Source organism: Saccoglossus kowalevskii, chromosome 22, assembly GCF_978046115.1.
Source record: "Saccoglossus kowalevskii chromosome 22, keSacKowa6.1, whole genome shotgun sequence".
Lineage (NCBI taxonomy): Eukaryota > Metazoa > Hemichordata > Enteropneusta > Harrimaniidae > Saccoglossus > Saccoglossus kowalevskii.
In genome coordinates, this window is record NC_140662.1 from 23,232,818 (window position 1) to 23,246,563 (window position 13,746).

At 37.8% G+C, this 13,746-nt stretch overlaps 4 protein-coding genes across 4 annotated transcripts; 2 read left to right on the forward strand and 2 right to left on the reverse strand.

The window, feature by feature from the left end:
* Positions 1-1,046: 1,046 nt before the first annotated feature.
* On the forward strand, positions 1,047-3,053 carry LOC100377690 (beta-1,3-galactosyl-O-glycosyl-glycoprotein beta-1,6-N-acetylglucosaminyltransferase-like). The gene has a single exon (XM_002738515.2). It carries the CDS (start codon positions 1,047-1,049, stop codon positions 2,391-2,393), a length of 1,347 nt encoding a protein of 448 aa, XP_002738561.1. The 3' UTR covers positions 2,394-3,053.
* A 384-nt stretch (positions 3,054-3,437) lies between these two features.
* On the forward strand, positions 3,438-5,672 carry LOC144359229 (uncharacterized). The gene is made up of 3 exons (XM_085495832.1): positions 3,438-3,728; positions 4,079-4,510; positions 5,436-5,672. The coding sequence occupies exons 1-3, from the start codon at positions 3,438-3,440 to the stop codon at positions 5,670-5,672; spliced, it is 960 nt and encodes a 319-aa protein (XP_085351958.1).
* Positions 5,673-7,410: 1,738 nt separating this feature from the next.
* Positions 7,411-7,950, reverse strand: LOC100369289 (uncharacterized). Its single transcript, XM_006823833.1, has one exon. It carries the CDS (start codon positions 7,948-7,950, stop codon positions 7,411-7,413), a length of 540 nt encoding a protein of 179 aa, XP_006823896.1.
* Positions 7,951-8,025: 75 nt separating this feature from the next.
* Positions 8,026-8,631, reverse strand: LOC146729195 (uncharacterized). Its single transcript, XM_085495833.1, has one exon. The coding sequence runs from the start codon at positions 8,629-8,631 to the stop codon at positions 8,026-8,028; it is 606 nt and encodes a 201-aa protein (XP_085351959.1).
* Positions 8,632-13,746: the final 5,115 nt, after the last annotated feature.

Below are 13,746 nucleotides of genomic sequence, written 5' to 3' on the forward strand. Positions count from 1 at the left end.
TGCATTCTAATCTTTAAAAGTACTCTGAAATTAATTTAACACTAATGCACTGACAGTAATGCATTCTAATCTTTAAAAGTACTCTGGAAATAATTCAACAATAATGCACTGACAGTAATGCACTCTAATCTTTAAAAGTACTCTGAAATTAATTCAACAATAATGCACTGACAGTAATGCATTCTAATCTTTAAAAGTACTCTGGAAGCAATTCAACAATAATGCACTGACGGTAATGCACTCTAATCTTTAAAAGTACTCTGGAAGTAATTCAACAATAATGCACTGACGGTAATGCACTCTAATCTTTAAAAGTACTCTGGAAGCAATTCAACAATAATGCACTGACGGTAATGCACTCTAATCTTTAAAAGTACTATGGAAGTAATTCAACAATAATGCACTGACAGTAATGCATTCTAATCATTAAAAGTTCACTGAGAGTAATTCAACAATAATGCACTGACAGTAATGCACTCTAGTCTTTAAAAGTACTCTCTAAGTAATTCAACAATAATGCATTGACAGTAATGCATTATAATCTTTAAAAGTACTCTGGAAGTAATTCAACAATAATGCACTGACAGTAAGGCACTCTAATCTTTACAAGTTCACTGAGAGTAATGCAACAATAATGCTCTTACAGTAATGCATAACAATGTTTAAAAGTATCCTACTATGTTTTATTCACGTTTAGGGCCTGTAGTATATCGCCTATTTAACCGCGGCTTCTATAAGCCGTCAGAACGTCATATTCAGGCAGTTGAAATGCTGGCATAAATAATAAACATTAGAAACTGGTATGCCACAATATTATGATAATTAGTGTGTGGTAAGTGTTTTCAACATGTACAGATATTTCTAATTATAACACTTTGACATGAAATGATATTTTGTAATGAAAAATGTTACAGAACAGATTCACATGTATGTTATGTTCACGTAAGACGATGGTGGATTGTCATACAATCATATATTAATAATGGCAACATTTCAAATTCGCAGGTTTCGCTATCCATACTATAAGCCCTGCTGCTACTGACAATATGGTACAATCAAGACATCGTAATATTGTGTTCCTGATTCTAGTATGCTATACGCTTGCTCAACTGTGTTTTATGTTGTTATGGCGACGCAGTGTGTTTACCGAATGTACACGAAATAAGATTTCGGGGTTGACACCAACAACAACATTGACAACAAAAGGTGCAGATGTAATGTTCAATTTAACATATTACCCGACACTTGTGCGGAATCTGGATTGCAGGAAGTTGATCGATAGTGATAATATTTCTCAGTTTGCAGACAAGGTGAGGTACATCGAAACTGAAGTTTGGTTTCCGGACAACACATTTCTACAACTGACTCAAGATTGCCACACATTTACGCACGCACATGGGTATTTTAATAAACCGGTTACGCGGGAAGAAAAAGACTTCCCATTGGCATTCGGCATTCTAATGTATAAATCAGTATACCAGGTGGAACAATTATTGCGAACAATATACAGACCACATAACACTTACTGTATCCATATTGATACGAAGGCTACATATGAAATACATGTGGCTATGAAGGCTATAGTAAGGTGTTTTGATAATGTTTTTATTGCTTCTAAATTAAACCACGTTGTCTGGGGAGATATATCTATTCTTGAAGCAGAAAAAAGGTGTCAAGAGGACTCGTTAAAGAAAGATAAAACCTGGAAGTATTACATCAACCTTACAGGACAGGAATTTCCATTGAAAACCAATCTTGAAATCGTTCAAATATTGAAAGAGTTGAATGGTAGTGTCGATGTGATGACTGGTGCAATAGTTAACAAAAACAGGTTGGACTCGATATGGCAAATGAAAAATGATCAGATGCAAAAAATATCAAGGAGGTTGGATCGCCCGCCAAGAAACGTCACTGCCACTAAAGGTGAACTTCACTGTGCACTCAGTCGTGTGTTTGTTGAATTTCTCTTGGAAAGCGATATCTCAAAACAGTGGTTTGCATGGCTATCACAGTCACTCATTCCGGATGAAATGTATTACAATAGTCTTGCATTGTTAAAAGACGCACCCGGGGGACTCTATCCACACACACACTCCGATGTAATTTCAAGGGCAAAAGTATGGTCAGCATCAAAGAAACCATGCCAAGGGAAGTATATCCGCTCTGTATGTGTATTTTCCTGGAAAGACTTACCCTGGCTTTATAAGCAGCCTCATTTGTTTGCTAACAAATTCCACGCAGACAATGATGGACTTGTTCTACGGTGTCTAGAAGAGGAGATCACGCGTCGAATATTCAGTCCAGTGATGCTTAATATTGATTTTTACATACGGTTTGGGAGGTCACATACATTGAATAGCTCATATGAACAATGGCAAATAACAGAGATATAACATGCACTGGTGTATATGGTTAACATAGGAGTATGTAAGCTCTAGTCGTGAATGCATCGCCAGTATGTTCCTCAGTGTCGATATTTGCTCTCAATGAGGTATTCCTCTTCACTTCACTAAGGTTAGCCAATCAATTCGCTATACCCTATCGAGTATAGGAAAAACGAGTCACAAATCATCACTTATCTTTTGTATAACAACCCGTCATTGAGTTAGGCCACTCCAAGAGCCATTGTTAAAGCGCGGGAGTCGTCACCTGCGCATGCGCCAGATGGCCATAGCGTGTCATTGTTCACAAATAAACGTCTAACCATGAGCCTTTGCATTTTTAGCGTGTGTTGTTATCATCGTTTGAAACTCAATTCCCGCGCGTGCGCAGGTGACTACCCTCCAGCTTTAAATGTTAAATCCTTGCTATATTTTTGTGTCCGATTCAAATGTAGAATACAAATGTAATTGTCATTCATTTCTGAATATATTATTCTTGTTTATAGATACATTAGCGTTTATTTCAGTGTTACTATTACATATTACTTCGTAACAATTCTTCTACTCGTGTCTTGTTCTCTCATTAACTGAAAGTTTACTGGCATGTAGATATTTTCTTTTCTTTAAATTAAAGGTATACTAGTGAATCAGTCAATGTTGATACCAAGAAAAGATCATCTTTGAGTCTGACAATTCTATTGTTTGAAAGTGTCGGGGTGGGGTGTGGCGACGATTTTGAGAGCAAGTCAGAGATATGGCACTAGAACCACATTCATTAAAACAAAATGGCTGCCAGTCGGCCATTTTGAATCGTATCTGAAAAACAAAATGATGTGCATGAAGGTCCTATAATTTCCAACATATATACCAATTTTGAACAAAATCAATCTGTAAACAGCCGATAAATGCTTGATTTTGATGAATTTTTAGCGCAAAAATGGCCACCATTCGGCTATTTTTAACAGGATCGTCAAGCCAATATATCTGTATATCTATGACATGATGTATAATGAATTTTCAAAATTTGAACATAATCAGTCACTACAAATCAAAGATATGGCACTAGAATGTAGGCAGCGCTCAGTGATGGTCGAATACAGTGACATCTCTGATTCGGAGTACAACGATGACATTGAGAAATTTTGCTCTCATTACGACGAAAAACAAGATTTTAAGTTAACAAAACAACAAGAACGTCAACGTTTCGGTTTACCTGTAGACAATGAACAGATAGCTGCCATTCAGAATTCGCGAGTGCCAAAAAACACGCGTAGATGTACTAACTGGGGAGTGTCTGTGTGGGATGAATGGGGTCGAGGCAGAAATGAAGGAGTCGAGAAGCACGGGGTAAGCAGTAGTGACGTGTTCACATTTGTTCCCAGATTATGCAGAGAACTTGGTGTACGTGAACTTTCATTTTGGTTGTGTCGCTTTGTTGTCGAGGCTCGTCGACAAGACGGAACAAAATATCCATCTAATAGCCTGCGTGTGCTTTGTAGCACAATTCAGAGATATTTACGTGATGAATGCAAAAGAGTTGACTTGTGCTTTATGGATACATATTTATGGAATTTATGGAATTCCATCACACCCTGGACGGTGTAATGAAGAGTATAGACAGACGGTAAATAGGTGTTATTAAACGTCAAGCTGAACCATACACAGATGATGATGAAAACATATTGTTTTTTCCATAGTCTGCTACAAATTTGAGTTATGCAGTTTACTTTTATGTGTGTAAAGTGTTCGCTCTCCGAGCAGTCGACGAACATAGTAACCTTACAGCCGAACAGTTTGTACAAGGATCAGACAATCAAGCCGACTATATTGAATTTAATGCTAGACCGTGTAAAAATAATCAAGGAAGACTGTATTACTCGCGGAAAATCACGTATAAAAATGTGCGCCAATACGGCGATCCTTCCAACACGCGTTGTGGTGTTCAGTTATTGAAACGTTATTTGCAATGTATTCCACCGAAAGATCCCTTCTACCGACGTCCACTGACGTCCAGCAGAGGGCTCAAATTTTCTAAACAGAAGATTGGAGTAAATACTTTACGACAATATCCCAAAAGAATGCGTGATCTGGCTGGAATAGATGGGTGTCATACTGGACATTCGGGTAAGGTAAGTTTGTCTCAAGTGATTCTGGGGTGGGTGGGATCTTGGAATGGGTTCAAATGTGTTTGAATTTCGCCGATTGAAAACAAATATTGTACATTGTGAAAACGTTTTTCAAACGCGATGCAAATAAATGTCGGTATATTTACTTCTCAAATAATTTTTTCATACTTTTAGGTTACTATGATGAAATTGTTGCACGTATCTGTTGATCGACTTAATTAGTTGATTACGAGTGAATGGCTGTGTTATGTCTGTCATCGTTTAGGCCATGCGAGGTTCTGGATGGAAATTGGTTCAGTGATTTGGAACTAATTACGAGATAACCGTCGCTATTTGGACTATTTCTGACAGTTAGTATTCGCAGTTATTAATGTAGTGAACGATTAATCAAAAGATATGACGTGTTCAGTACTTAGTGTGATTGGCTGTATGATTGAAGGTCACGCCTTAGAGTCTCAATACTTCTTTGTAATTGGTTAAGGTTTTGAAAGTGAATAAAGTGTTTTTAGTTGGTATTGGCGAGTACACGAGGACGGAGGCAGTCTTAGAGTCTTGGGGCGAGTCTTGACGCAATTTAGAGATTCTTGGGTCAGCCTTACGATAGTCTTGGGGACTTTTCCCCAGGGCGCTGTGTCTTATAGGGTGATCAACTGACCGACTAAGACGAGAGTTGAAACGTATTTCGTTGTGTCTTATTTGACTGTAAAGTTTAAGTGACTTTCCGATCCCGTACCTCAAGGGGACGCGATAGAGAGACGACGAGATTCCCCCCTGACACGTGTGGAGAACCCCAGAGAGAAGATTTCCCCCTGATATTACTGCGGCAACTGTTGTATGAAAAAGACTTTGATGAGCAACTAATCAAAAAACGCACTGGTCACAGATCGGATGATGGGTTGAGAACATATAAACGAGTAACTCTGTTCAGAAAATCGTATATGATGGTCTCCAACCTCCACTAGCGAAAGCAAGTACTTCAGCCATCGTAATTGACGATTCTGTACACAAGCCTAAGGTTGAAAGATATGAACAGCCACCGCCTGAACCAGTGACTGCAACACCACATGCAGAATTCAGAGAAATGTGTGGTTCAAATGATTGTTGTTCTAAACAAATTAAAATTAAGATCCAGGATGGAAACAAATGTGTCAATATTGAATTGTAGTGTTGTAGTACTTTTTTCCATAGAAAGTATATTTATGACACACTCAATATTGCAAACTGAACTTTATTTGGCATCAAGGGGGGGCACGCTGCTGGGACAATCTGCCTGTACAAAGTTGAAAATGACTGACTGCCTAACAAACTGTAACTAAGCTATCTAAGATAACGTGTCCCACAGCGGGCCCCCCAGATAGGTCAGTTAGTGACAGTACTAATGACCTTTAGCACCTGGTAACAAAACATACAGAAATCTTCTTAAAACAAACTGCGATAAAGATAAATAAATGTTAACTATTAGTAATCAGTAATGATTATGAGGTGAAGCTGTGGTAGCTGAGATAAGACTACCTGGTAGAACAGCGAAGGCTATTGACTACCTGAGGTAAGTAAGTTATCAGTAGTGCTGCGGAGGCTGCACATACTTGCAGAGACAGCGTAAGCCGAGACCACGTAAGGGTTAGTAAGGCAGCGGAAGCTGCCTGGCAAGGTAGAAATGGCGGGAGCCATAGCTACAAGTATGGTAGGTTAATATACATGAGGATGAAAATAAATACATACTATAAATAAACTAAGAGAAAACACTTGCGTGAAACTATATACACAAGGATGACAAAAATACATACTAAAAATACACTAAGGAAATAAATCTTGGGGGAACAAATGAGTATAATCCACTAATACGAAGCCCCCGAAATATGCTGCAATAAATAATTGCAGCAATGCCCCCAAGATGAAATTAAGCGTGATAGCGTGATAACAGCTGTTGCTCAATACTGCATGAGCATGACCGATAGAGGTATCTGTTGTGTGAATGTACCTGACATAGCTGTCAGATGACCATCGTCCCAGGGCCTTTATCATGTGATCCTGGATCCCTGCTTCAGCTGCTGAGAAAGCGGCACCAATTCAGAAAGAATGGCCAGAATACTGAGTTGTATCTAATCCCAATGCAAGTAAAATTTGATGCAAAAACTGAAGGAAAATAGACATAGTCATAGGCTGTCCGTCTGCAGTTACAAAAAGGGGGTGGTCTAACGAAGGTGAAGGTTGCATAGCAGCCCTAAAAGTTAGGTAACGCTGTAGTGTGCGAACTGGGCACATCCGAGAATTACTGTAAAATTTAATAACTGCCCCTTTACGAAACGGATCAGTCTTAGAAGACTTCAATCTAAGGGAAGCTTGACCATCAGCGCTAAAACTGACATCGCCTATGCATAAGTGAACATTACTATCAAATTTAGATGAAACAGAGAATTCCCCACAACGCATAAATCCGAAAAAGGCTAGCAAAATAACAGTTTGCATAAGAATGTCGGCAAAACCAGTAAACAGTCCTGCCTGCAACCTTGAAAACATTGAAAAAATATTAGCTGAAGTGAAAGGAAGCCGTGTCCTGGAACACTGTCCCTGATCACGCTTGATGGCTCTGAGTAATAAGTTTACACGCAACAGTGGTATATTAACTGAACTCTGCCAGGGATTTGTCACCCCATCCTCAATGTACTTGAATCGTATACCAGCAAGATAAAGTCTAATAGTCGATTCTCGGAGGTGCAAATGTTTGTAGCAGTGTGTAATAAACAACAACAATAAATCCTCAGAAAGCACTGGTAAATTAAAATTTGAACATGGTACATTGTGCATAGACAGAAAATTGGTAAAGAGGGCCAAGCCAGAGTCATACACCTGCCTTGTTCTATGTGATATTGTTGCACTTGACAACTCACGCACTTCAATCCCTAAATAAGTGTTACTTTGCAAAACGGTGGACACAGTGTCTTGTTCAGTTCTGCCTCTGGTGCCAGACTGTGGAATTTCTGCAATTGAAAGCGTGATAAAGCGTCAGCAATAGAGTTCTGCCTGCCAGGAACAAACTGTGCCAACACAATGAAATTATGTTTCATGGCCGTTAAGGTTAAGCGGCGCAAGAGAGCATTAATGGTGTGGCAATGTGATGAAGCTCTTCCTTTCTTCAACACATGAACTGTTGTCTGGTTGTCACAGTTAAAGCGAATTCTCTGTTGAGACCAATGCCTTCCCCACAGCATTGCCGCAATTACAATAGGATAGAGTTCTAATAACGCCATAGATAGTTTATCATGTCGCACGGAGAGCAACTGTGGTGGCCATACTTGACTAAACCAACTCCCCTGGAAATAGCCCCCAAATCCTTTAGTAGATGATGCGTCAGTGAAAATATGCAGGTCTGAAGAACTAACCACTTGGCTGTTCAGAATCAAATGTATACCATTCCAAGAAATAAGAAACTGTCTCCACATAGATAATTCTGACCGACAAGCCGTAGTGAACGTGACATGGTGATGTAATTGGGAAACTGACGTCGCCGGCTGGAGCTAGTAAGAAATGAAGGACCTGCCTGGTATGATTACTCGGGCTGCAAAGTTCAGGTGACCTAACAAAGATAGTAGCTCCCGCTTCGTAACAGTGCGCTTAGTATAGAATTCTGAGATTTTGGCAGTAATCCGGCCCATCTTATTTGTTGGTAAGAACACGGTCATAGTCTTAGAATTGAGCATGAGGTCCAGGTATTCTAACTCTTGCACAGGTCCAAAGGTTTTATGAGCTGCCAAAGGTACTCGAAGTGAGTTGAATATCATGGTCATAATTGCCATAGATCTCATAGCTACTTCCTCTGTCGGATCTATGGTTAAAAAGTCATCTAGTAAATGTAGGATGAATCTCACATTAAATCTATGTTCCACAATCCAGCAAATGGCCTGGGAAAGACTATCGAAAATCTTTGGGCAGGACCTAGACCCGAAAACAAGTCTTACAAAGAAGTAGAACTTCCCATCCCACTTAATGCCATGTAGATGCCATACCGATGGATGCAGTGGTAATTGTTTGAAGGCATCTGTAATGTCAAACTTGCACATGTAAGCACACCCATTCAGACGCTTTATCTCCTGAAAGGCATCATCAATTTTATTATAGGACATGGTCTATGAGTTCATTTAAACTGGGAACCTGTGGATTGGTGTGCGGTGCGAATAAATCAACTATTAGTCTCTGTTTTTTCGAATATTTCCCTTCAGCCACCCCAAGTGGGTTGATTCTGTAAACAGGAAAAGGTGACGATTCAAAGGGTCCTATAATACACCCCTTATCTACCTCTAACTGAAGTAAACGAGAAACAACTTCTGGGTTCTGTCTAGCAGATAAGTTATTGCGGCATTCAAATGAATCAGTAGGTGCATTTTCAATCCCAGTCAGAAAACCATCTCGTAAACCACTGCACAAATATGAAACAAAGTTAGATTCTGGGTGCACTATCAATAACTCTTCTAGTTTATCAACATTGATTGGTGTGGCGGCTGACTTTGGTAGTCACTGGGTAGCGTTGACATTACCAGGAGCAGCAGAAGATCCCTTACTTTTGCGATAGACTTTGAGCAAGTATTAACAGGATGGTTGGCTTTGCATGAAGTGCACACATGAATAAAAGGACATGGATTCCTGGTGCAACCCTTATAAGCCAAATTGAAATTGTTGCAAATCTCTCTACCATTCCAGAAAACTTTAGGACGACCGCGACTGTCATTGCTGGAATCCCCACGTTGTAGAAACTGGGGAGTGAACTGTTTACGGGGACAAAAATCAACCAAGTGCCCAGTACTGCCACAGACTGTACAAGTATTACATTGACGTCCGGACGTAAGATTCATATAAATTTCAGAGTCTCTAATCGATCAATCCCATTTAATATTACACTGTGCTTGCCATGCTGCAGCTTGGTTTGCGAATTCCACATGATAATCATAAAACAAGCTACCCCCAAAATTGACGGCCATGTTGGTAATAAGAGCTTGGTAACAAACAAGTTCTTCACGACGATGTGGAAACGCTTCGCATATAATTGATTGATATTTGCTGAACGCCACCAAGAATTCATTGTGAGTGAGAACTTTGTTTAGTCGAGGGTCAGGATTTCCCTTCAGTATAATCCCGTTACCCGTTGCATCAATAATAGTGCGACTCTCTGAACTGCCATGAGCTGGTATCAGTAAGGTAGCCAAATTAACATATTTACCTTGAAGTATACTGGTTTTCAAGGAATCTGAAACTGGCACGATTCTAGGTAATTCGTGCAAAGCTACACCAAATCGATCCTGTCCAAGAGCCGTGTCGTGAAGGCTTGGTACTGTAACTGTACGTGGCGCGACGTTGTCAAACTCCTGAGGTGACCCCCGCGATGGAACAGCGGCCATGTTGTTTTCAACATCATCGGGTGAACGACGCCATCCGTGTACCGTTTCTCGCAACTCTCTGACCTCCTGAATAAGACTTTCCATATTAGTTGCAGCGTTAACATTGCCTGAGTTGTTGGCTGTAACATCCGCTGATTCAATAGTCTGTGAAGTGAGTTCTAAAATTCCGTGATTCTCGTTTGTGTCACCAGTACGTGTAACTGTACCGTCACTGCTGGTGGTCGAAACACGGCCTTGGCAGTTCAATTTGTATAGTTGAATCGCCTCTTTCTTATTCATGGACTGTGGTACCGTTATGCCCATTTCCAAAAGTTTCTGTCGGACTTCAGCCGCCGTCCAATTGTTAGGGTTTGAGGCATCAAACGTTCGCGATCTCGATGGTTTGTTGACATCGCCCAAGGCGTTATTTGGTAAAGAAAGGGATCGATGGCGACCCCTACCACGGCCTCGACGACTTGATTTTCTCCTCGTGGCCGGCAACACTGGTTCTGTTGTTTGGGGTGCAGTAGACACTCCACGTTTGTGATTAAATGCATATAATTTGTTTAATTTGTAATGCAAATTGTAAACGATAACGCTTTGATTGATATGCAAATTGTAAACGGTTACACTTCTATTGATATGTTAATTGTAAACGCTACACTTTTGATACAAAGTGTAGCATTTACATTTTGCATATGAATAAAAGTGTGACAGTTTACACTTTGCATATTTGCGAACGCGTTGCTTTTTACAATTTGTATATAAATTCACCCTGTTTGCAAGAATAAATCGTTGGTGAGAACAATGATGCACGTGACCAAAAGTGGTATAATAAATATAATCCCATGTCGTGAATTTACGCTTTGTCAAAAACTTATTGCACAAGAACGTTTAAGAATTGGAATCCTAAAACTGTCAATTTAGTGGGGCTTGGATGAAGGTTTATGCCACAAAAAATATATCCTTAGTGTGTGGAATGGAGGGGCTGTTTCTAGGATTTTCTTAGCAGCATAATGACTCGTGCATATCAAATTAATGCATTATTACTAATGAGTGCGTGGCACTACAAATTACCCATAATTCTCAAAGATTTGTACATCAGATTATATACAACTTTTTATTGACATGTATTTTGAACCCTACTAAATTTTGTAAAAAGAAAAAAAAAAGCTTAGAAAGAACTCCCATGTGCTAAGAGTATTGGAGACGCATTAAAATTAATTCAAAATTTAAGATTTGCTTTTCAAACGAGAAGCTTAGCAACTAATTTTTGTCTGCTATTTGAGATGCATAATATAAAAAAAATGGGTTTCACATTATCAAAATTTATAATACATACAGAAAATACATTTGATTTTTCATCCATGGTTTTTAGCTAATAATATATAATCAATATGCATGTTTATCAACGTTAAAATAATCATGTATGTGGATTACCTCAATGAACCAAATGAATTATTATAAACAACAAAGTAATTATTATGCATAGATTTAGGTCTATATATTGTTCAGGGCGCACATGTACAAAGTGTTATTATGTGATGATTAATCCTAACTAAATTAGTGGAAAGCTGAAAAGTAAATTATTATGCAAATTAGGTAATCGTTACAGATGTGTATGAATCTAAAACTAATTTGATCATCACATTGTGTTAGAGTACATATGTACCAAGATTCATTGTTAAGATAAGTACTGTCACAGACCATCTATGTACGAAGTTTCATTGAAAAACTATTATAACCAAAAAGTATGATTTATTGTGCAAATAAGGTAATTAATATGATCTGATTATAATTCAAAACTGAGCGGGTCTGTGCATTGTTCTGGGGCATCAAGTTTCATTGAAATGGAATAATTAGTACATGTGTTATCAGTGTGAAAGCTGAAAATTAGCTAATTATACAAATTAGGTTATTTATACGCACTGATTTTAACCTAAAACTAATTAGGTCTGTGCATTGTCCTAGAAAATCTATGTACCAAGATTTATTTAAATGGGATAATTAGTACTAATTATGCAAATTAGTTGATTAATATGCACATATTTTTACTTAATCGGGTCTTTGGATTGTTCTAGAGCATCTATGTACCAAGTTTCATTGAAAAGTAATGAAGTTATAGTACTTGAAATATCAAAAGGTAAAAATTTTACATATCTGTCTGTGCATTCCTATGCAAGTTTCATTGAAATGTGATGATTAGTACTCAAGATATCGGTGGAAAGCCGAAAATTGACTAATCATTATGCAAGTTAGGTTAGAGCATCTATGTACCAAGTTTCATCAAAATCTAATGAATGGCTCTTTAGATATCAGTGGAACAGTAAAGGAGCAGCTAAAAATTAGTTAATTATCATGCAAATCAGGTATAATTAATATACATGGTTTCATCCAAGACCTAATCAAATCTGCACATTAGCCGAGAGCATCTATCCACCAAGTTTCATTAAAAACCAACATACGGTTCTTGAGACATCTACCAGGTAGTTTTCGATTGCATTTCTATTGTATTGATATTAAATGCCATTCTTTGACACTCGTGTCTTAATGTACGACAGACAAGATACAAAATGGACCCAGTTTTTTCAAAGATTTTGGTGTTGAATGAGATTGGTCAAGGCATGCCAGAGATACACTGAACAACATACATTAAAACAAAATGGCCACCAGACGGCCATTTTGATTCCAATTTTCAGGAAATATAATATGCATCAATGTTCCAACCTGACAGTGTTCTCCATAGCATATAAACAGCAAGGCAGTAGTTTATTTCCATTGGGCACTTGATAAATTGCTAAAAACTCATTTGTAGTTGTATTTTGTATGTCAATCACAATTTTTTTTTTTAAATATGCAAAAAACTTTCAAATTTAAATTTCTAGGGGTAACAAATAAAAACTATGCACGGACTGGTTTTGGAATACAGACAATGCTTGGTTTTGATGCACTTTTAAAATTAAAATGTGTTTCCTTTGAACTTATTTTTGATCATGAAATAAGTGTGTATATGCATGACAACTATGTATATAACAATGATGATTTAATCTTCTAGAAGGGGTCCAAAATTACTGAATGCAGATCAAAACATACACTTCTTTACAATATAATTAAATGTTCAATAAAATCAAAAATAAAATATCTATAACACCCTTCCTGTAGCCTGCTTGAGAAAGTTTGCACCCGGATATCTACAAAAATATTGTTGCTCCACCACAACTACATTGTATATTAACAAAAAACTTGAAAACTACCATTATACTGTGAAATGATACCATCTTTACTGAAAAAAAAACATGTATATTTCTAGACATTGTTAATCTTTCACGTTTTCAATGTTGTTTTTGCCAAGTGCTATGAAAGCTAACATGCAATGATAGCTTAAACAAGCAGCCTATCGGCTGAGATAGCTCCGCTGTTAGCAATGCACATTTCAATTAAAGAACTGTAGACATCATTAGAAAATGAACAATATGTATAGTATCAAAGCAATCGGACTTACAGTTTTTAACAAGAAGTCGAAAATATCACTTTCTACCAAAAATGACCAAAATATTCACCAAAATAAGAGAATTGAAGATATCATCACGAAATGAACAAATCTAAGAAAGGTCTACATGTAGTATCTATATAGTAATATCAAAGCAATTGAACTTTTGGTTTTTAACAAGTCGAAAATATCACTTTTTACCAAAAATTACAAAAATATTCACCAAAATTAGAGAATTGAAGATACCATCACAAAATGAACAAATCTGAGAGAGGTCCACATGTAGTACCTATATATGTAATATCAAAGCAATAAGACTATTGGTTTTTTACAAGAAGTCGAAAATATCACTTTTTACCAAAAATGACAAAAATATT

Bases quoted from the DNA above. Each gene is read 5' to 3' on its own strand.
- LOC100377690 (XM_002738515.2), top strand. From the start codon at position 1,047: ATGGTACAATCAAGACATCGTAATATTGTGTTCCTGATTCTAGTATGC.
- LOC144359229 (XM_085495832.1), top strand. From the start codon at position 3,438: ATGGCACTAGAATGTAGGCAGCGCTCAGTGATGGTCGAATACAGTGAC. The intron at 3,729-4,078 runs GTAAGCAGTAGT...TTTTTTCCATAG, and splicing joins AAGGAGTCGAGAAGCACGGG to TCTGCTACAAATTTGAGTTA. The intron at 4,511-5,435 runs GTAAGTTTGTCT...AACTCTGTTCAG, and splicing joins ATACTGGACATTCGGGTAAG to AAAATCGTATATGATGGTCT.
- LOC100369289 (XM_006823833.1), bottom strand. From the start codon at position 7,950: ATGTGGAGACAGTTTCTTATTTCTTGGAATGGTATACATTTGATTCTG.
- LOC146729195 (XM_085495833.1), bottom strand. From the start codon at position 8,631: ATGTCCTATAATAAAATTGATGATGCCTTTCAGGAGATAAAGCGTCTG.